The sequence below is a fragment of the Eriocheir sinensis genome, unplaced genomic scaffold (assembly GCF_024679095.1).
Source record: "Eriocheir sinensis breed Jianghai 21 unplaced genomic scaffold, ASM2467909v1 Scaffold223, whole genome shotgun sequence".
In the NCBI taxonomy this organism is placed as follows: domain Eukaryota; kingdom Metazoa; phylum Arthropoda; class Malacostraca; order Decapoda; family Varunidae; genus Eriocheir; species Eriocheir sinensis.
In genome coordinates, this window is record NW_026111525.1 from 288,654 (window position 1) to 310,539 (window position 21,886).

Sequence of the window (21,886 nt, forward strand, 5' to 3'; positions counted from 1 at the left end):
TTCGGGATGGCAGCATGAGCCAGTGCAAGATGGCGCCACTATAAAACACTCGCCTGCGCCAGAACGGGCTGGGCCGACCATCAGGCCCCACCGGGAAGAAGCCTTGGACCGACCATCAGGATCCACCGGAAAGAAGCCTTAGACCGACCATCAGGATCCACCGGGAAGAAGCCTACCGGCGCAATAGGCCAAGACGTAAAAAAAAAAAAAAAAAAAAAAAAATGGGGGGTGCTAGGGAAGGGGTGTCTGTGTGGGGGGTGGGAGAGGAAGGGGGTGTTGGGATGGGGTGAAGGAAGGGGTGGTGCTGGGGAAGGGGTGTCTGTGTGGGGGATGGGAGAGGAAGGTGGGTGAATGAGATTAGGGAAGGGGGTGTTGGGATTGTCTGTGTGGGGGGTGGGAGAGGAAGGGGGGTGAGTTAGAACAGGGAAGGGGGGGGCTGGAATGGGGTGGACGTTTGGGGTGGTGCTGGGGAAGGGGTGTCGTCTCGTCCGATCCGCTGTTCACTCACCACAAAACTTCCTTTTCCGGTCCGCTAAACCAACCACTCAGCTTGTTCGCAGCACTTTTCTGACCACCAGCTGCTCGGGTCTTGAAACTCCCCTCGGACTTCACTGCAACAACAAAAACAGCAAAGAACAAAATTAACCCCTTGACTGCGGATTTCCTACAAGAAGACCTCACCAAGCAACGAGAATGGAACAAAAAGTGGCTGCTACAATTCAATGGAGAAAAATGTAAAGCCATGCACCTTGGGAGGGGATATCCAGCACACCAGTAACACATGGGAAACACTCCACTATCCACCACAGAGGCAAAGAAAGACCTGGGAGTGTTTTACCAGGCTACCAGTGGAGGGATATCCAGCACACCAATACCACACAGGAAACACTCCACTATCCAGCACAGAGGCAGAGAAAGTCCTGGGAGTGTTTTACCAGGCTACCAGTGAAGGGATATCCAGCACACCAATGCCACACAGGAAACACTCCACTATCCACCACAGAGCCAGAGAAAGATCTGGGACTATATGTTACCAGGCTACCAGTGAAGGGATATCCAACACACCAATACCACATGGGAAACACTCCGCTATCCACCACAAATGCAGAGAAAGACCTGGGACTATATGTTACCATGTAACGGGCTTGTCGGGGGCATTTAAAGGGCGTTGATTAAGACTTAAGCTTCCTTAAGGCGAATTATATTCGTAGCCTATATGTACAAGAAGCGCCGGAGCGAGAGCGACTGTCGTTGTGTGTCAGTCGGACTCTCGTGAAGGAGTGACGAGTTACAGGTTGAAAAATAATTGTTACAATTGGTCACGTATGTCAAGGTGACCTCTGCGCACCATCGGAGTGCGAAGTATACAAAACTGAGCCGGTAAACACTGACGGACGACATTCCTATAAGGTGGCGTGATCTATCTGTCGTGGGTTTTTTCCATTGACGATTGTATGCCTAATTCGTGGTGATATTAAATAATAATAATACATTGATATCCTACTATAACAACCAGGCTACCAGTGAAGGGATATCCAGCACACCAATACCACATGGGAAACACTCCACTATCCACCACAGAGGCAGAGAAAGACCTGGGACTATATTTTACCAGGCTACCAGTGAAGGGATATCCAGCACACCAATACCACGTGGGAAACACTCCACTATCCACCACAGAGGCAGAGAAAGACCTGGGACTATCTGTTACCAGGCTACCAGTGAAGGGATATCCAGCACACCAATACCACGTGGGAAACACTCCACTATCCACCACAGAGGCAGAGAAAGACCTGGGACTATATGTTACCAGGCTACCAGTGAAGGACAAATCTGTGCCAGTCGCAGCGGACGGGTTAAGAAAGAAAGAAAAGCAGGAGAGAAAACAAGAAGACGGTAAGAGAAAGATAAATAAACTATGTAACAAGAAGAGAAGAAGAGAATTAAGATACGGAGAAAGACGAAGAAGAGGAGGAAAAAAAGAAGAGAAGGGAAAGAAGATGAATGACAAGGAGAGAGATAACGAGAATGATAAAAAAACAGCAACAACAACAACAAACTCGTGCCCAGGAAAGGAAGCAAAGAAAGCCCTGTTGTCGATGCGTCCAAAACAGAACCTCGTCTTCTGCTCCAACTCTTTAATTTCCGATGTTCTTTTGTTTTGTTTTCTTTTCTTTCTTTTGTTTTGTCCCTTCTGGAAATGCGTGATGCCCTACTACTACTACTACTACTACTACTACTACTACTACTACTACTACTACTACTACTACTACTACTACTACTACTACTACTACTACTACTACTACTACTACTACTGCTGCTACTACTACTACTACTACTACTACTACTACTACTACTACTACTACTACTCTCTCTCTCTCTCTCTCTCTCTCTCTCTCTCTCTCTCTCTCTCTCTCTTTCTTCTTTCCTTCCTCTTCCTTTTCCTCCCATCCCCTCTGACACCTCCGCTCCCTTCCCCTCCCCTGAACATACTCCCCACGCCTACATTCCCCCTTCCCTTCCCTTTAAACACCCAGTCACCCCTCACACACCATTCCTTCCCGCGCCCCACACAGCAGACACCCCTTCCCTATTCTAACTCAGCCCTCTTCTTTTCCCACCCCTACGGACACCCCCCCACCCCAACCCCATCTCCTACACATCCCACCCCCTCACATCCCCTCAATCACCCCTACAGATGCCCCGGTATGTAGAGACGGCAGCAGGCCCTCGGAGGTGTACACAGCGGGTCTGGGTCAGCCCGTTAACGTGTCTTGCCATGTGAAGGCGTCCCCATCTCAGGTCAAGTATTCCTGGATCTTCAACAACAGCCTCAGTTCACAAAGACTGCCCGGGGAACAGGTCTTGTCTGCCACAGGTACGGAGGGGAAGGGAAAGGAAGGGGATGAAGGAGACGAAGAATGAGTAAGGAAAAGAAGGAAGGGAAAGAACGGGAAGGGATTGAACCAGAGAGAGAGAGAGAGAGAGAGAGAGAGAGAGAGAGAGAGAGAGAGAGAGAGAGAGAGAGAGAGAGAGAGAGAGAGAGAGAGAGAGAGAGAGAGTTAGTATTAGTGTTAGTGTTAGTGTGTGTGTGTATATTCAACTGCTCGGCATCCGAGCACACATATTTGACGAGGCTTTCTTAGGAGGTTTGGGCATTTCTAGGGGTAGTTTTATGACCCTGGTGGTAGTTTGACCCTTCCTCTGTACCACGAACCAAAAAAAACATCCGAATGATCTCAGTTAAATACTAACACGACTTCTACCAAAGCCTTGTCAAACCACCACTAGACCCATAAAACTACCCATGGAAATACTGTCAGAACCTTTACCAACCCCTTGTCTAACTATCGCTAGACTCGTTAAACTGTATAACTACCCGTGGAAATACTAACTAACACAGCCTCTACCAAAGCCTTGTCAAACTATCACTAGACTCATAAAACTACCCATGGAAATACTGTCAGAACCTTAACCAACCCCTTGTCTAACTATCACTAGCCTCATTAAACTGTATAACTACCCGTGGAAATACTAACACAACAACAATAATGGTTCCATACCTAGTGGGATTAACATATGAGGAAAGACTGAAAGAAATGGACTTACCAACACTAGAACAAAGAAGAGAAAGGGGAGACCTAATACAAATCTACGAGGAGTTACTACTAAAAGAAGAAATTACCACTAGGGACACAAGAGGACATAGTAAGAAACTGAGGAAGGGAAGATGCTTGAGAGACATAAAGAAATATAGCTTCCCGCAAAGACATATAGAGGTTTGGAACAGACTAAGTGAGGATGTAGTATCGGCGAGGAGTGTGCAAAGCTTGAAGGAGAAGTTGGATAAATGTAGATACGGAGACGGGACCACACGAGCGTAAATACAACTTGGTAAATACAACAATCTCTACCCAAACCTTACCAAATGTGTGTGTGATTGGGCGCCGAAATAAAATGACCCTCACAAGCACGGGGAGGAGGAGGAAGAGGAAGGAAGGAAGAGAAAGTTGAGGAAAAAGAAAAGGAGAAAATAAGGAAAGACAAATAGAGGAGGAGGAGGAGGTGGAAAACGGAAGAGGAAGAGGAAAGGAGGAAAAAGAGCAGAAAGACGAAGAAAGAAAGGAAAAATAAAGAAACAAAGTAGGAGAAAGAGAAAAGAGAGAGACTGAGGAGGAGAAAGAGAAGGTAGACGAAGAGAAGGAGAAGGAGGAAAGAGAAAGAAAAAAGAGACTGAGAAGGAGAGCAAGAGAAGGAGGAGGAAAGAGAGAAAGAGAGAAGAGAGACTGAGGAGAAGAAAGAGAATGAAGAGGAAAGAGGGAAAGAGAGAAGAGAGACTTGGGGAGGAGAGAGAGGAGGAGGAAAGAAAAGAACAAAAAAAAATAAAATAAACGATAACACAAACTTTTATATCGTCAATGATATTTTTTTTTCCATATTATTTACACTTCCTTCGCTTGTTCACAGAGGGCGGCAGCGTGGTCGAGTTCGTGGCCGGTTCTCACCAAGACTATGGTACCCTACAGTGCTGGGCTCAGAACAGCGTGGGCAAGATGTCCCGGCCCTGCCTATACCATGTGGTGCCGGCCAGTAAGTGTGTGACCTGGGCGTGGTGGTGTGTGTGTGTGTGTAGGGGGGGGGGGGGGTATGAAGGAGCTATTGATAAGTTTAAGATACGTGTTCTTCTTTCATCCCTGTACTGTTCAAATCCCTCATGCAAGAGTTAACCAGCATCTTCATTCTTTCATCCCTGTACTGTTCAAATCCCTCATGCAAGAGTTAACCAGCATCTTCATTCTTTCATCCCTGTACTGTTCAAATCCCTCATGCAAGAGTTAACCAGCATCTTCATTCTTTCATCCCTGTACTGTTGAAATTCCTCATGCAAGAGTTAACCAGCATCTTCATTCTTTCATCCCTGTACTGTTCAAATCCCTCATGCAAGAGTTAACCAGCATCGTCATTCTTTCATCCCTGTACTGTTCAAATCCCTCATGCAAGAGTTAACCAGCATCGTCATTCTTTCATCCCTGTACTGTTCAAATTCCTTATGCAAGAGTTAACCAGCATCTTCATTCTTTCATCCCTGTACTGTCCACATCCCTTATGTTCAAATTCCTTATGCAAGAGTTAACCAGCATCTTAATTCCTTCTTCCCTGTACTGTTCAAATTCCTTATGCAAGAGTTAACCAGCATCTTCATTCTTTCATCCCTGTACTGTTCAAATCTCTTATACAAGAGTTAACCAGCATCTTCTTTCTTTCATCCTTGTACTGTTCAAATCCTTAAGCAAGAGTTAACCAGCATCTTCATTCTTTCATCCCTGTACTGTTCAAATCCCTTATGCAAGAGTTAACCAGCATCTTCATTCTTTCATCCCTGTACTGTTCAAATCCCTTATGCAAGAGTTAACCAGCATCTTCATTCTTTCATCCCTGTACTGTTCAAATCCCTTATGCAAGAGTTAACCAGCATCTTCATTCCTTCATCCCTTTACTGTCCAAATCCCTTATGCAAGAGTTAACCAGCATCTTCATTCCTTCATCCCTGTACTGTTCAAAACCCTTATGCAAGAGTTAACCAGCATCTTCATTCCTTCATCCCTGTACTGTTCAAATCCCTTATGCAAGAGTTAACCAGCATCTTCATTCTTTCATCCCTGTACTGTTCAAATCCCTTATGCAAGAGTTAACTAGCATCTTCATTCTTTCATCCCTGTACTGTTCAAATCCCTTATGCAAGAGTTAACCAGCATCTTCATTCCTTCATCCCTTCCGCTGGTAAAGAGTTCTGACTCACGTGTGCTTCTGACTTCTATAGTTTCTCTCAAAGCGTCGTGGTATATTTTGCTTGTAAATGTTATATGAATTTTTAGTTTCATTAATTAAGGTATTATGATTTTTCTTTCATATATAGGTGTCATCATTATTAACATTATTAGCATTGCTATCATTACGATCATTAGCATAACCACCCACCCGCCGCAGGTCGTCCTGAGCGCCCGACGTCCTGCGCAGTGGTGAACAAGTCCTACGACGCCCTGGTGGTGACCTGCACGGCTGGCTTCGACGGGGGGCTGAGGCAGAGCTTCTTTGCGAGGGTACGTTTCTCTCTCTCTCTCTCTCTCTCTCTTTTTTACGTCTACACCTTTAGCGCCGGTAGAGGCTTGCTTGAGAGGCCTTGATGGTAGTCGGCCCCAGCCTGTCATGGCGCAGGCAAGTGTTTATAGTGGCGCCATCTTCTCTTGGCTCATGCTGCCCCCTGGAACTCCTTCTTGATTCACTTGGACGGTTTCCTCTAGAGTCCGGGTTGATGGGTGGTCTTCAGGACAGCATGTGGGTAGTTTTAAGCCACTCGGCGGTGACTGAAAAATCCCAGGTGGTAGCGTGGGGATTCGAACCCGCATCGTCCATCACGCGGTGAATGTGGGCCCAGGATGATACTACTCAGCCACCGCCTACCGAATTTGCTAGTATATCTGTCGCTGCCTGATGGTCATGGCCGGCGGGTATGCTTGGCCCTCGGACGTGCTCAACACGAGTGTATGGCGTTGTCGATACCTGTGCAGAAGGACAAAGAACATACGAACATAAGAACGCAAGGAGTCTGCAAGAGCCGGTTGGTCTATACAAGGCAGCTCTGGATCTTCAAGTCCCTTGTACTCCCTGTCTTACTCTGTGACTGTGAGACTTGGGCATTATATGGGGACTTGGAGAGGCGGATTGATGCCTTTGGTAACAAGTGTCTACGCAGAATCATGGGATATCGCTGGAGTGGCTGAGTGGTTAGCGTGACGGCCCCTCGTTCAAGAGCTCCAGGAGGGACGCGGGTTCAAATCCTGGCCGCCGCACAGCTGAGGTTTTTCAGTCACCGCCGAGTGGCCTAAGACTACCCATATGTTTGCCTGAAGACCACCCATCAACCCGGGCTCTAAATAACCAAAGAGAGACTCAAAGATGAGTTCAGAAGGGCAGCATAACCCAACACATGATGGCGTCACTATAAACACTCGCCTGCGCCAGAACGGGCTGGGCAAACCATCAGGCCCCACCGGGAAGAGGCCTACCGGCGCAATAGGGCACGACGTTAAAAAAAAAAAAAAGGAAGAGACTGATTCGACATATATTACCTGTATAGTCCGTGAACGCCAACTCCGGCTATACGGGCACGTGGCACGCTGCCCAGAAGCCTGCCCTCCTAGGGGGCGCGTTGCCTCGCCCACCATGGTCCTGCCAGCTTGACACATTGCTACCACACTACACAGCCCTTCACAGCTCTTAACAGCCCTTCACAGCCCTTCACAGCTCTTAACAGCCCTTCACAGCTCTTTAAAGCCCTTCACAGCCCTTTACAGCTCTTCACAGCTCATAACAGCCCTTCACAGCTCTTAACAGCCCTACACAGCCCTTCACAGCTCTTAACAGCCCTTCACAGCTCTTTAAAGCCCTTCACAGCCCTTTACAGCTCTTCACAGCTCATAACAGCCCTTCACAGCTCTTAACAGCCCTACACAGCCCTTTACAGCTCTTCACAGCTTAATTAAAGAGTTACTGGGGCCATATACACACTACGGGACGGGGCGCGTTGCGAGGCTCACCATATTACTGCTCGCCGGGTTGTGCCTGTAAGAGACAACCCTGAGTGGAGGAGTTCAAGGATCCTACCACGGGGTACTCAGGATGAGAAGGGGGCCTGCAGGGAGACTCGCCCGGGGGAATTCCTAGAGTTGGCGTCGTAGGGTGGGCGAGGAGACGCACCCCCTGACGTATGCCCCCATTGCTTGATTGATTGATTACCTGTGTATATGTCTACATGTATCTCCTTTCCCGTTTGTGTGTGTGTGTGTGTGTGTGTGTGTGTGTGTGTGTGTGTGTGTGTGTGTGTGTGTGTGTGTGTGTGTGTGTGTGTGTGTGTGTGTGTGTGTGTGTGTGTGTGTGTGTGTGTGTGTGTGCGTGTGTGTGTGTGTGTGTGTGTATAATGTGTCTCTCTCTCTCTCTCTCTCTCTCTCTCTCTCCTCTCTCTCACACCTTCTTCACCTCCAGGTCTACGAGGCCGTGACAGGTCGAGGTCAGGTCAACATGAGCGCGCCGCAGCCTCGCTTCACGCTGGAGGGCCTCACGCCGAAGCTCGACTACATGATATGGGTTAGCGCCCGCAATGCCCTCGGCCACTCTCCAGCCGTACGACTCGAGGCATTCACGTACAAGCTCGCGGCGAACACCATGAGTAAGTACGTGGGAAGGAAGGAAGGGAAGGAGGGAAGGAAGGAAGGAAGGGGAAGAAGAATGGAAAGAAGGGAAGGAATGAAGGGAACGGAGGGAAGGAAGGAAGGGAATTGGAAATGGAAGGAAAGGGAAGAAGGAAGAAAGGAAGGGAAAAAGGGAAGGGAAGAAGGAGAAGAAGGGAAGGAAGGAAGGGAACGGGTGGAAGGAAGGAAGGGAATAGGAGATGGAAGGAAAGAGATGAAGGAAGGGAGGAAGGGAGGTGAGGAAGGAGGGAAGGAAGGGGAGGAAGAAAGGGAGGAAGGGAAGAAGGAAAGGAGGGAAGAAAAGGAAGGAAGGAGAGGAGGAATTGGAGAAAGAAGGGAAGAAGGGGAACGAAAGGGAAGGAGGGAAGGAAGGAAGGAGGGAAGAAGAGGAAGAAAGGAAGAAGGGAAGGAATTGGAGAAAGAAGTTAAGAAAAGAAGGAGGGAAACGAAAGGGAGAGGAAAAAAGACAAGGAAGGGAGGAAATGGAAGGGAAGAAGAGGAGGAAGAGGAAGAAAAGATGGTGAATGGAAACGAATATGGAGAATGGAAGAAAATGAAGGAGAGGAAGGAAGGAAGGAGGGAGGAATGAAAGAGAAAAGGGGAGGAAGAAAGGAAGAGAAAATGAAACGAAAGGAAAAGAAGAAGAGAAGGAGGAAGAGGAAGAAAGGGGAAGAGGAGAAAAAGGGAGAGATGAAAGAGTGAATGGGAATGAAGAAGAAGAAGAAGAGAAGGAGACGAAGGGCCAGATGAACTTTTCCCCAGGGTAATAAAGGAATGTGAAACTGAAATCAGTGGGCAGTTAACGGAAGTATTTATGAAGTCGCCAGACACAGGGGTGGTGCCTGTTTCATGGAGGCAGGCACACGTTATTCCAATATTTAAGAAGGGTGACAAATCTTCTATGGAGAACTATAGGCCGATTAGTTTGACGTCAGTTATAGGTAAAATGATTGAGTCAATAATAGCTGATAGTATTAGAGACCATATAGACAGACATAATTTAGTTCACGACTCACAGCATGGGTTTATTAAAGGAAGGTCGTGCCTCACTAATCTTTTATCCCTTTACAATAGAGTATACTAGGCAGCTGACAATGATGAGAGTTATGATGTAGTTTATCTTGATTTTAGTAAGGCCTTCGATAAGGTACCTCACCAAAGACTCATGAATAAAGTCAGGGTTCATGGGATAAGAGGGAAGATATTTGATTGGATTAAGGCGTGGATTAGCGACAGGAAACAGAGGGTTACCATTAACGGTAAAAAATCCGAATGGGGTAATGTTACCAGTGGGGTTCCTCAAGGTTCAGTTTTAGGCCCGCTTTTATTCATTATCTACATCAATGACATAGACAATGGGATAACTAGTGACATAGGTAAATTTGCAGATGACACCAAAATAGGACGCACTATTAGGACAGGGGAGGATGCTAGAGCACTGCAGGAGGATCTCAACAAACTGTCAGCTTGGTCAGAGAAATGGCAGATGAATTTTAACATCACCAAGTGTAGCGTACTTCGTGTAGGAACACGCAACCCATTACACGGGTATAGTTTAGACTCCACAGCGATAGGCAGATCAGAGTGTGAAAGGGATTTGGGAGTGTTAGTGAACTCTGACCTAAAACTAAGGAAGCAATGTATTAGTGCAAGGAATAGTGCTAACAGGATATTAGGCTTTATTAACAGGACGGTAACCAACAGGAGTGCAGAGGTCATCCTCAGACTCTATTTAGCGTTAGTTAGGCCACCCTTAGATTATGCTGTCCAGTTTTGGTGCCCACTCTACAGAATGGACATCAACTTGCTAGAATCAGTTCAGAGGAGGATGACCAAGATGATTCAGGAGCTGAGGAACCTCCCATATCAAGATAGGCTGAAACATCTAAACTTACATTCACTAGAAAGACGAAGAGTGCGGGGAGATCTGATAGAAGTATTCAAATGGGTCAAGGGTTACAACAAAGGCGATATAAGTAAAGTACTGAGAATTAGTCAGCAGGATAGAACACGTAGTAATGGATTGAAATTAGAAAAGTATAGATTTAGGAGAGATATAGGCAAGCATTGGTTTAGTAATAGGGTGGTGGGGAAATGGAATAGACTCAGCAATCACATAGTTAGTGCAGGGACGATAGCTTGTTTTAAGAGTAGACTGGATAGCTACATGGACGAGGATGACGGGTGGCAGTGAGGTGTGGGTGCAGTAAGGAGACAGGGTACTGGAGCGTACGCCCGTACCGAAGGTAAACGAGGATCAAGCCTCTACCTGTAACCCCTGAAACTACACCTCACCCATCGTGAGTAGTGGGGGGGATTCTGGAGCTGCCCTGTTTAGGCCACTCGGCCTCTTGAAGTTTCCCTATGTTCTTATGTTCTTAAGAGGAGGAAGGAATGAACGAGGAAGAGGAGGAGAAGGAGGAAGAGGAAGAGGAGGAGGAGGAGGAGGAGGAGGAGGAGGAGGAGGAGGAGGAATACATAGGAATACATGGGAAGAACAGACACCAGAAGACCTATCGGTCTATGGCCAGGGTGTCTGTTTACTACCGCTACTACTAGTAATCTACGTGTGGTAGGACAGGACAGAATAGATGAATGCTCCTCCCCACCCACCTCTCCCTCCGGCAACGTGCCGGCAGGAAATAGTTAGAAGAGAACACCATGTACCTTTAAGGAAGAAAGGGACATGGAAATTTTACAGTAAAGAGAGAAATAAGAGGAAATTACTACCCTTAACTTACACTACTGGTAACCTAAGCTGTGGGGGAAAATGACTTCATTACATAAGAACATAAGAACATAGAAATACAGGGAGACTGGAAGAGGACGAGTGGCCTACACAGGGCAGCCCCAGAATCCCCCCTAATACTCACGATGGGTGAGGTGTAGTTTCAGGGGCACAGGTGGAGGCTTGACCCTCATTTTACCGGCGGTGCTAGGCACGCACCAGTAACCTGTCACCTTACTGCACCCACACCTCACTCCACCTGTCATGCGGACATTAACTGTTGCTTTACTCTATTGTTGACTTTCGCTACTTGCAATCTAGGTTGTGGGGGAGAATTATATGAATATAGGTTGAGGTCTTGCTGCAATCTGTCTGAAAACATGCGAAAAAGGGTCAGTATAATATTATATCCCTGAAGTACTTATCCAAAGAAGACTTAAAGCTATTGATACTCTGTGCGCTAACTACTGGCGGTGGGAGTCTATTCCAGTGATCGACGACTCTGTTATTGAAAAAACTTCTGTACACCAATGTGTTACATCGATTTCCCTTTAACTTCATACCGTTGCTGCGTGTTATTGTGTTGGTGTCTCTCTGAAATAGACTATCTGGGTTAATGTTGTCGAATCCATTAAGGATTTTGAACACTTCAATTAAGTCCCCTCTTATCCTTCGCTTTTTTAGGGAAAACATCTCTAAACGCTTTAAACGCTCGTCATATGGCAAGTTTCGGAGAGCTGGAATTTGTTTGGTTGCTCGTCGCTGTATCTTTTCTAGCAAAACTTGATCTTTGATATAGTTCGCTGATCAGAACTGAACGGCGTATTCTAGGTGTGGTCTTACAAATGCTAAATATAATCTCTTCATAAGTTCGGGTGATTTATAATCAAAGTTTCTTGAGATTAATCCCAACATCATATTGGCTTTTTTACTCGCTGCAGAACATTGATCACTCATTTTAAGAGTGTTACTGATAATGACACCAAGATCTTTTTTCTTGTTTTACCTCGTTGAGCTCATGTCCTTGAATCTGATATTTAAAGTTACGATTTTTTTCACCTATGTGCATTACTTTTCATTTATCTACGTTAAAACTCATTTACCATTTTTCGCTCCAGTCGGCAAGTCTTATTAAGTCTGATTGAATGTTCTCGCAACTTTGACTGTTCATTACCGTACCTCCTAATTTGGTGTCGTCGGCGAATTTGGCTACTTTTGATAGGATATCAGTTTCTAAGTCGTTCACGTAAATTATGAATAGTGTTGGCCCCAGGACCGAACCTTGGGGAACGCCACTGGTGACGGGTTGCCAATCCGATGCTTCATCATTAAGAACTACACGTTGTTCTCTGTCAGTGAGCCAGTCATGAATCCACGCACATAGATGGTCGTTTATACCGTGGGAACGCAGTTTTGAAATAAGCCTAACGTGAGGAACTTTATCAAACGCTTTCTGAGAATCTAGGTATATTACGTCATATGGGCTTCGGGCGTCCCAACATGTATAAACATCGTTGAAAAAGGTTAATAGGTTGGTAAGGCAAGACCGATTACTACGAAATCCATGCTGACTATCAGTTATCAAATAATTTATTTCAAGGAAAGTGATCATTTTATCCCTGATTATTTTTTCGAATAGTTTAATTAGGACAGACGTAAGGCTGATAGGACGATAATTACTGGCTTGTTTTTTGTCTCCTTTTTTAAAGATCGGGGTAATATTGGCCTTTTTCCACTCGAGAGGCACACTGGCCTGTGCTAATGACTTGTTGAATATTAATGTTATGGGTAATTCTAGCTGTTGACTACATTCTCTTAACACGCGAGGAGATAAATTATCGGGTCCAGGAGATTTATTTGGATCTATTTTCTGCAGGTACGCATGCACTTCGCTGATATCAATTTTGGTCAATGCAAGCTTATGTTCTTCAGGGCCTGGAAAATTTTTCTTCGGGCCTGGAATCGATGTCAAGTTCTCTTTTGTAAATACGCTACTAAAGGTTGAATTTAGGACCGACGCCATGCCTTTATCAACAATAATCGTATTGCCACTTAATAGTAGTGGGCCGATATTATTTTTAACAGTTTTTTTGTTTATTATGTAACTGAAAAATAACCTGGGATTTTTCTTGGCATCGAGTGATATTTTTATCTCGTAATAGCGTTTCTGTTTTCTGATTTTCCTTTCGCACTCTCTCTTGACATTGATGTAATTATTATGATCCTGTGAATTATGTGAAAGTTTATATTTCTTATAAAGTTTTCTTTTTTCGACGATGATTTTTTGTAGGTAATTATTCATCCACAACGGTTATTGATTATCAGTCCTTCGTGGCTTGAGTGGAATTAATTTATTTACACTCGCTGTGATTTGTGCAGTAAAACGATTATACATTTCTTGAACTCTGACGCTGTTGAGCAAATGATTCCAATTTACTGAAGCCAGTTCTCTTTTTAGGTCCATTAAATTTGCTTTACTATAACTAGGTATTAAGAGTGAGTTTGCTCGTGCTTTTGTTTCAATATCCAAAGCATATCTTATTATGTTGTGGTCGCTGCTTGCAAATGGCTCACCTACCTCACAGACAGTTATGAGAGTAATATCGGTCGCAAAGATTAAATCAAGAATATTATTTCCGCGTGTCGGCATGGTAACAGTTTGATTAAGAAATGAATTTTGTGCAAAGTTAATTAATCTCTCGCTTTCTCTGTCGCCAGAAAGTGCATTTCCGTTAACGGAGGGGTTATTGAACTCACCGCATATTATTGCATTTTTATTTCTGATTACTCTATTTATCTCTGCGTAGAGATTTCCATCAATGTCTTCATTTGATTTAGGAGGTCGCTAAATTACGCCCAGAACATACTTTTCATTACTGATCGTTGCTTGTACATACAATGAATCATAAGCCTCTGTTTCGGCTATGCTTAGCTGAATGACTTCTAAATTATTTTACGCATATATTATTACACCTCCTCCTTTTTTGTGTAAACGACACTTAGCAAACGCATTGTAACCATTTATAGCTACTCCACCTAAGTGATGTTTATCGCGCATATTCAGCCATGTTTCCGTGATCAAAATGAAGTCGGGTTTTTCAGTAATTGCATGTGTTATCAAGTGGCTACGCTTCTATATGATGCTACGGGCATTTACATAAAAGATGTTTAATTTATTCGTCGAGTGTGCGCCATCTGTCAACTGTCGTTTCACTGGAATATTCACTGGAATAGCGCGTCAGACCTGACTATCCTCAATTTCCCCTACCTCACCAACCAGCTGCGTGGCTGTTGATCTCACTGCTACCTCAGTACCCCTCACCTGTGGGTCTGGTGACCTGACATCTTGCTCAGTACTGTACACCTGCGGCCTGACCTCACTGTCAGGGTGTGGTTTCCTCCCGGCTAAGGAGGAGGGGGAGGAGGAACATTCTCAACCAAACTGTTATCTCTCTATCTTCCTGTTTTTCTCCTCCTCCTCCTCCTCCTCCTCCTTCACCCGCAGAGGAGGAGGAGGAGGAGGAGGAGGAGGAATACATAGGAAGAACAGACACTAGAAGACCTGTCGGTCTATGGCGACCTACTACCTACGACTACCGGTACTACTAGTAATCTATGTTTGGTAGGACAGGATAGAATGGATGAATGCTCCTCCCCACCCACCTCTCCCTCCGGCATCGTGCCGGCAGGAAATAGTTAGAAGAGATCACCATGTGCCTTTAAGGAAGAAAGGGACATGGAAATTTTACAGTAAAGAGTGAAAAAAGAGGAAAATACTGCCCTTAAATTACGCTACTGGTGACCTAAGCTGTGGGGGAGACTAATGTCTTCAGGTTGTACTCGTGTTGCAGGCTGCCTGAGACAAACGAAAAAGGAGGGGGAGGAGGAGGAGGAAGAGGAGGAGGAGGAGAAGGAGGAGACACCGGATCTTCTCTCTCTCTCTCTCTCTCTCTCTCTCTCTCTCTCTCTCTCTCTCTCTCTCTCTCTCTCTCTCTCTCTCTCTCTCTCTCTCCCCTCTTCTTTAAATGATGAAGAAGGAGGAGGAGAAGAAGAGGAGGAGGAGGAGAGAACTAACCTTCCCTTCACCATGACCGTCCTCCTCCTCCTCCTCTTCATCTTCCTCTTCTTCTTCCACAGAGGAGGAGAAGGTCATGGAGAAAAAAGAGGAGGAGCAAATTGACCTCCCCAGTTCTGCCCTGTCAATGATGGTCACAATGTCGGCGGCGGTGGTGGTGATGGTGGTGGCGGTGGTGGTGGTGGTGGTGGTGACCGCGCGGTGGTGCCTTCGAGGGAGCGGCAGACAACCTCCCGCGACCTCCAGAAGCAAAGGGTTCTACGCGCCTCCCGAACAGACAGGTAAGGCGGATTTTTTTTTTATAGTAATTCTGCTCCTTCGCCTTTTTGTACATATATTTTTTTTCTTTTTCTCTTTGTTGTTTGTTATTGTTGTTCTTGTTCTTCTTTTTCATTATCTCTTTTTCTTCTTGTTCTTGTTTTCTTCTCCTCCTCCTCTTTTTTTTTTCCTTTTTTTTCCTTTTTTTCCTTATTTTTTCTTTTTCTTTTCTTTCATTTATTTTTTTTCTTCTATTCTTCTTTTTCTTCTTTTTTTTCTTCTTTTTCTTCCTCTTTTTCTTCTTCTTTCTCCTCCTCCTCCTCTTCCTGCTCTTCCTTCTCTTTTTTTTTTCCTTTTTTTCCTTATTTTTTTTCTTTTCTTTTCTTATTTTTTTCTCTTTTTCATCTTCTTTTTCTTCTCCTTCTTCTCCGTTTTCTTTTTCTTCTTCTTTTTTGTCTTCTTCCTCTTCTTCTTCTTTCTCCTCCTCCTCCTCCTCCTCCTCCTCCTCCTCCTTTCCCTCCTTCCGTCTTCTCTCGTATTCATTTTCTTTCAGGACTTTGGAAATTAAGTCATCCGCCACTGGAACAAACATCCTGCGAAACATTTTTATTTTATTTACAGAGAAAGAGAAACATCTGAAACATTTATGATCCCGATTACACTACAAAAGTTATCTTATGCCACCATTCTAAGACATTACCAGCCTTCCTCCAAGCAATTAACCAAAAATAATATGATAGGAACAAACTAAAACACAGGAGGCATTTCAAGGGTGCAAGAAAGGGGATAAAAAAAGTCATTTGGAAAGGTGTCCTCATACTCTCTTCGTGAAAGCTTTCAAGTCGTAGGCAGGAGGAAATACAGACAAAGGAAGGCTGTTTAAAAGTTTACCAGCGGAAGCGATGAAAGAATGAAGATGCTGGTTAACTCTTGCATAAGGGATTTGAACAGTAGAGGGATGAAGGAATGAAGATGCTGGTTAACTCTTGCATAAGGGATTTGGACAGTGCAGGGATGAAGGAATGAAGATGCTGGTTAACTCTTGCATAAGGGATTGGGACAGTAGAGGGATGAAAGAATGAATATGCTGGTTAACTCTTGCATAAGGGATTTGGACAGTGCAGGGATGAAGGAATGAAGATGCTGGTTAACTCTTGTATAAGGGATTTGGACAGTGCAGGGATGAAGGAATGAAGATGCTGGTTAACTCTTACACAAGGGATTTGGACAGTTCAGGGATGAAAGAATGAAGATGCTGGTTAACTCTTGCATAAGGGATTTGAACAGTAGAGGGATGAAGGAATGAAGATGCTGGTTAACTCTTGCATAAGGGATTTGGACAGTGCAGGGATGAAGGAATGAAGATGCTGGTCAACTCTTGCACAAGGGTTTTAGACAGTAGAGGGATGAAGGAATGAAGTTACTGGTTAACTCATGCATAAGGGATTTGAACAGTACAGGGATAAAAGAATGAAGGTCCTGGTTAACTCTTGCATAAGGGATTTGAACAGTAGAGGGATGAAGGAATGAAGATGCTGGTTAACTCATGCATAAGGGATTTGAACAGTACAGGGATAAAAGAATGAAGGTCCTGGTTAACTCTTGCATAAGGGATTTGGACAGTGCAGGGATGAAGGAATGAAGATGCTGGTTAACTCTTGCATAAGGGATTTGGACAGTGCAGGGATGAAGGAATGAAGATGCTGGTTAACTCTTGCATAAGGGATTGGGACAGTAGAGGGATGAAAGAATGAATATGCTGGTTTTGTATTGCATAAGGGATTTGTACAGTACAGGTATTAAGGAATGAAGATGCTGGTTAACTCTTGCATAAGGGATTTGGACAGTGCAGGGATGAAGGAATGAAGATGCTGGTTAACTTTTGCATAAGGGATTTGGACAGTACAGGGATGAAAATATGAAGTTGCTGGTTAACTCTTGCATATGTGATTTGGACAGTGCAGGGATGAAGAAATGAAGATGCTGGTTAACACTTGCATAAGGAATTTGAACAGTGCAGGGATGAAGGAATGAAGATGCTGGTTAACTCTTACATAAGGGATTTGGTCAGTAAAGGGATGAAGGAATGAAAATGCAGGTTAACTCATGCATAAGGGATTTGGACAGCATAGGGATGAGGTAGAGGTGGATGCATGCAGTTAGAAAGTTCAGAATAACAGTCAGCGTGGAAAAATATCGATAGCAGATAGAAAGAAAGGCAGCAATGCGCCCGAGTTTAAGAGGTGGAAGACTATCAGCAAGAGGAGGTTGGGGAAAAAGGTTTAATTCGTTTTTAGAAAGCCTTGCCCGTCACATCGTTGCTTCAGGAGTGACATAAACCTTACCAAAAGTTCGCATATTAAGTGCTTCAATCTGTTCTCTGCTTTATATCACTGAAGCTGGCAACCACGTTAATTAAAAGCCAGTGTAGTTTCTGTTGCCTAATCTTCCATGTTTTCAGCCTTTTCATCTCCTCTTCCTCCTCCTCCTCTTCCTCTTCCTCCTCCTCCTCAACTGTTCTCGTTTCCTCCTCCTCCTTATCTTCTTCCTTTCCTCCTCTCCTCCTCCTCCTCCTCCTCCTCCTCACCATTTCACAGTTCCTCACTCCTCCTTATCTTCTTCCTTTTCCTCCACCTCCTCCTCCTCCTCCTCCTCCTTCTCCTCCTCCTCCTCCTCCTCCTCCTCCTCCTCCTCCTCCTTCCCCTAACCCCTCATTGCTTCCTCATACCCTTAAGGGGTTCTCACACATTCCCGGCCCCGGTCCCGATCGTCCCCGATGACTCCCGATAAGCCGATCGGGACGTGACGGCCTACAAAATAGGCGATAATCCTGGGACCGGCGGCTTGCCGGTCTGCCTGCGGTAGACCGGCGCACCGGTAAGCCGGCGGTTTACCGGCGGTAGACCGGCGACCATATACGATTTTCGATTTCTCCGACCGGCGACTGCAGCAGGTCAGTCGGCGGTAGACCGCCATTTACCGGCGGCAGACCTGCAGCACATTGACGAGCAAACACTTTCTTTGCATTTTCATATTTATAATTACCTCATAAACAGCTTCATACCTAAATTCATTCGTGTGCATAAAACTCTCTCTCTCTCTCTCTCTCTCTCTCTCTCTCTCTCTCTCTCTCTCTCTCTCTCTCTCTCTCTCTCTCTCTCTCTCTATCTCTCTCTCTCACCCATTCCTCTTCCTTACTTTTTTCATCTCTTTCCATCCTCTCCTTCCTTCCTCACTCTCCTTCACCCTTTCTCTCTCTCTCTCTCTCTCTCTCTCTCTCTCTCTCTCTCTCTCTCTCTCTCTCTCTCTCTCTCTCTCTCTCTCTCTCTCTCTCTCTCTCTATCTTTTCTCTCTTTCACCCATTCCTTTTCCTCTTTTTATCTCATCTCCCTCTCCCTCTTCATCCCTCGCTCCTACCTGTTCCTCCTCGTTTTCCTCCTGCCTCCCTTGCTAATCCCCAGGTCAGACACAGGTGTTCACTCGCGGTCTACCGCCGGTCTGGCGCCGGTCTGCCGTGGGTGTCCGCGGTTGACCACCGGTTAACCGCCGGTCGACCGGCGACATTTTTCGACACCACCGGTCGACCGGGCGCATCGCCGATATCTTTGAAAATTTTAAAGTTGACCGGCGGTGGTCGGCTGCGTCTACGGTCCTCAGGGTCGACCGGTGGTAGACCTGCGGTCTGCCGCTGACAATCCCCGATCTTACAGCCGGTCGACCGGCGACCGGCTTATCGGGAGTCATCAGGGACGGTCGCGACCGGGACCGGAAATGTGTGAGAGCCTCTTTATTCATCCATCTCTCTCCTCCTCCTCCTCCTCCTCCTCCTCCTCCTCTTCCTCTTCCTCACCACGTCATCTCTTAGCACTGTGAGATGTCGACAGGCTTACTAATAGGTGCTTTTCCTCCTCCTCCTACTCCTCCCCCTCGCTTTTATCGGTAACTCGTTCGAAAACTTTGTCTTTAACGAGTGCGTGCGATTGTTAAGAGTTTGAGGACAGCAAAATTGTTCCGTTATGGCTGTTTGGTTGTTCTGCGTGTGTGTGTGTGTGTGTGTGTGTGTGTAGGGGAGGGAAGGGAGGACGTGTGTGTGGGGGGGGGGGGGGAGAGAAGGAATAGGAGGAGGGGGAGGGAAGGAGAGAAAAAAGAAAGGAAGGAAGGAGAGAGAGAGAGAGAGAGAGAGAGAGAGAGAGAGAGAGAGAGAGAGAGAGAGAGAGAGAGAGAGAGAGAGAGAGAGAGAGAGAGAGAGAGAGAGAGAGAGAGAGAGAGAGAGAGAGAGAGAGAGAGAGAGAGAGAGAGAGAGAGAGAAGGATCTTAACACAATATACGTATTCTAATTTTATTAATAGTCATTCGTTGTTTACTTTTCATATATATAATTTTTTTTTACATATTTTCATTAACACTCGCACACATATACACTCTCTAATCTGCAAGTCTTATTACTGGCATTCATTTTTCACTAGATATATATTTTTACATTGGCCTATTATTTTTCCCCCATACGTAGGCCTATACCAAAATTCTTCCGTTACTGGACCTATATGATTTTGCGTTTTTTTTTTTCCGTCATGTGACCTCAATGTTGTTAGTATTATCTTTCAGGGAGAAGGGAAATGAGGAAGGGGAAGGAAAGGGAGGGAAAGGAGGATGAAAAAGAGAACGGAAGGGAGGGAAAGAGGAGGATAACAGGGAGAGGGAAAGGAGAGAAAGAATATATGGAATGAAAACTGATAGAAGGAAACATGGAGTGGCTTGCAGGGAAGGATTAAAGCACCTGTGTACCTACTCATGGATACGTTCAGTTCACTGCCGATGCTGAAAAGTGGTGATCAATGCGTTTCTTGAAGTAGTTGATTGTCTCTGCGTTAACCACTTCTGCAGGAAGGCTGTTCCAGTGGCGAACAACTCTATTCGAGGAATAACTCCTGCCGATGTCGGTATTGCATCGCTTTGCTTGGATTGTTTTTCCGTTGTTTCTTGTTCTCAGGTTAGTTTGTAGCGTGAAGAGTTTGGAGTGATCAACGTTGCTGAGCTTGTTCAGGTACTTAAAGACTTGTATCATGGCTCCCCGCAGTCGTCTCTTTTCCAACGTGAAGAGGTTGAGTCGCTCGAGTCGCTCTTCATAGGGCTTCGTCCTCAGTGATGGTATCATCTTCGTGGCGCTGCGCTGTACTCTCTCAAGTAATGCACGGCGTATTCCAGGTGGGGCCTTACCAGCGAATTATACAAGGATAACATAACTCCCGGCGTCTTGTATTCGAAGCTCCTCGCTATGAACCCAAGCATTGTATTGGCTTTCTTACAGGCGGACTTGCAGTGTTCTGTTTGTTTCAAGTCACTGCTGATGGTGACCCCGAGGTCTCTTTCCTCTTGCGCTACTTGTAGTGGCTCGCCACCCATGTGGTATGTGTGGTTGCTGTTTCTGGATCCGATATGCATTACTTTACATTTGGTAGTGTTGAAGGACATCTGACATTTTTCTGACCACCGAGTTATCAGGTCCAGGTCTCTCTGGATAATTTCGCAGTCTGCCGTCGTGAGGACCTTCCCACCCACCTTTGTGTCGTCGGCAAATTTTGAAAGATTGGATTTTAATCCTAGTTCTAGGTCGTTGATATATATGATGAGGAGTATGGGTCCCAGCACTGACCGGGAGCCACTCAGGCCTGTCCGTTTAAGACAACTCGTTGTTTTCTTCCAGTGAGCCAGTCTTTGATCCACGCTGTCAGATTATCGCCTAACCCCGCCGACTTAAGTTTCTTGAGGAGTCTTTCGTGTTGCACTTTGTCAAAGGCTTTTTGAAAGTCTTGATATATAACGTCACTGGGGATATGATTATCCCAGTTTTCATAGATAGCTTGGAAGAAGTCCAATAAATTGGTTAAGTGTAAGGGCCGCCGACAACCCTCACATAACTGTTGTGTGTGTGTGTGTGTGGGTGGGTGGGTGGGTGTTTCCGTGTGCGGTGGCTGAGTCGTCAAAGTAACGGCCTCGTGTTCAGGAGGACGCGAGTTCAATCTTGGTGCCCACCGCTGCTGATTTTCAGCCGCCGCCGAGTGGCTTAAAAAAACCCATGCTGTCCAGAACCACCCCTCCTCTCACCCCGGGCCTTATCTAGGATCAAAATGAGCTCTGGGAGGGGAGGGCAGCCAGCCAAAACAAGATGGTATAAACATAAACACTCGCCTGCGCCAGAGAACAGGGCTGGGCAACCAGAAGAACCACCATGAAGACCGACCATCCAGGATCAGATCATCCGGGAAGAAGAAGCAGGCCGGCAAAAAAAAAAAAAAAAAAAAAAAAAAAAAAATCACGCCACCGTGGCTACCACTTATCCACGCGTGATGCTTCACGTGAGTTGCCGATGCACGCTTCGAACCCGTGAGGAGAATCGGTGGTGTTGTCTGATCTCCGTCTTGTTAATATCCTCAGTGACCTCCAGTCTTCTGCCGGCAACATACATCCACACCACTCTGTGCTGAGGTCCTCCTTTAGGAGACATCACTTTCGTGGGCTGAAGTGAAGTGGGCGCTGTATAGAGAGGGGACGGAACTCTTATCCTGCCGCCTCTAC

At 45.7% G+C, this 21,886-nt stretch overlaps 1 protein-coding gene across 2 annotated transcripts in view; it reads left to right on the plus strand.

Moving 5' to 3' along the window:
* LOC126990917 (protein turtle homolog A-like) overlaps window positions 1-21,886 on the plus strand; it is a 159,787-nt gene that overhangs the window by 62,822 nt on the left and 75,079 nt on the right. The window contains exons 5-9 of one of the 2 annotated variants that reach the window (XM_050849555.1): window positions 2,699-2,878; window positions 4,468-4,590; window positions 5,989-6,101; window positions 8,044-8,227; window positions 15,115-15,333. In XM_050849555.1, the coding sequence (XP_050705512.1) occupies window positions 2,699-2,878; window positions 4,468-4,590; window positions 5,989-6,101; window positions 8,044-8,227; window positions 15,115-15,333 (819 nt within the window). Of the gene's footprint in view, window positions 1-2,698; window positions 2,879-4,467; window positions 4,591-5,988; window positions 6,102-8,043; window positions 11,133-15,114; window positions 15,334-21,886 lie in introns of both variants that reach the window. The other variant, XR_007744920.1, reaches the window with a different exon arrangement.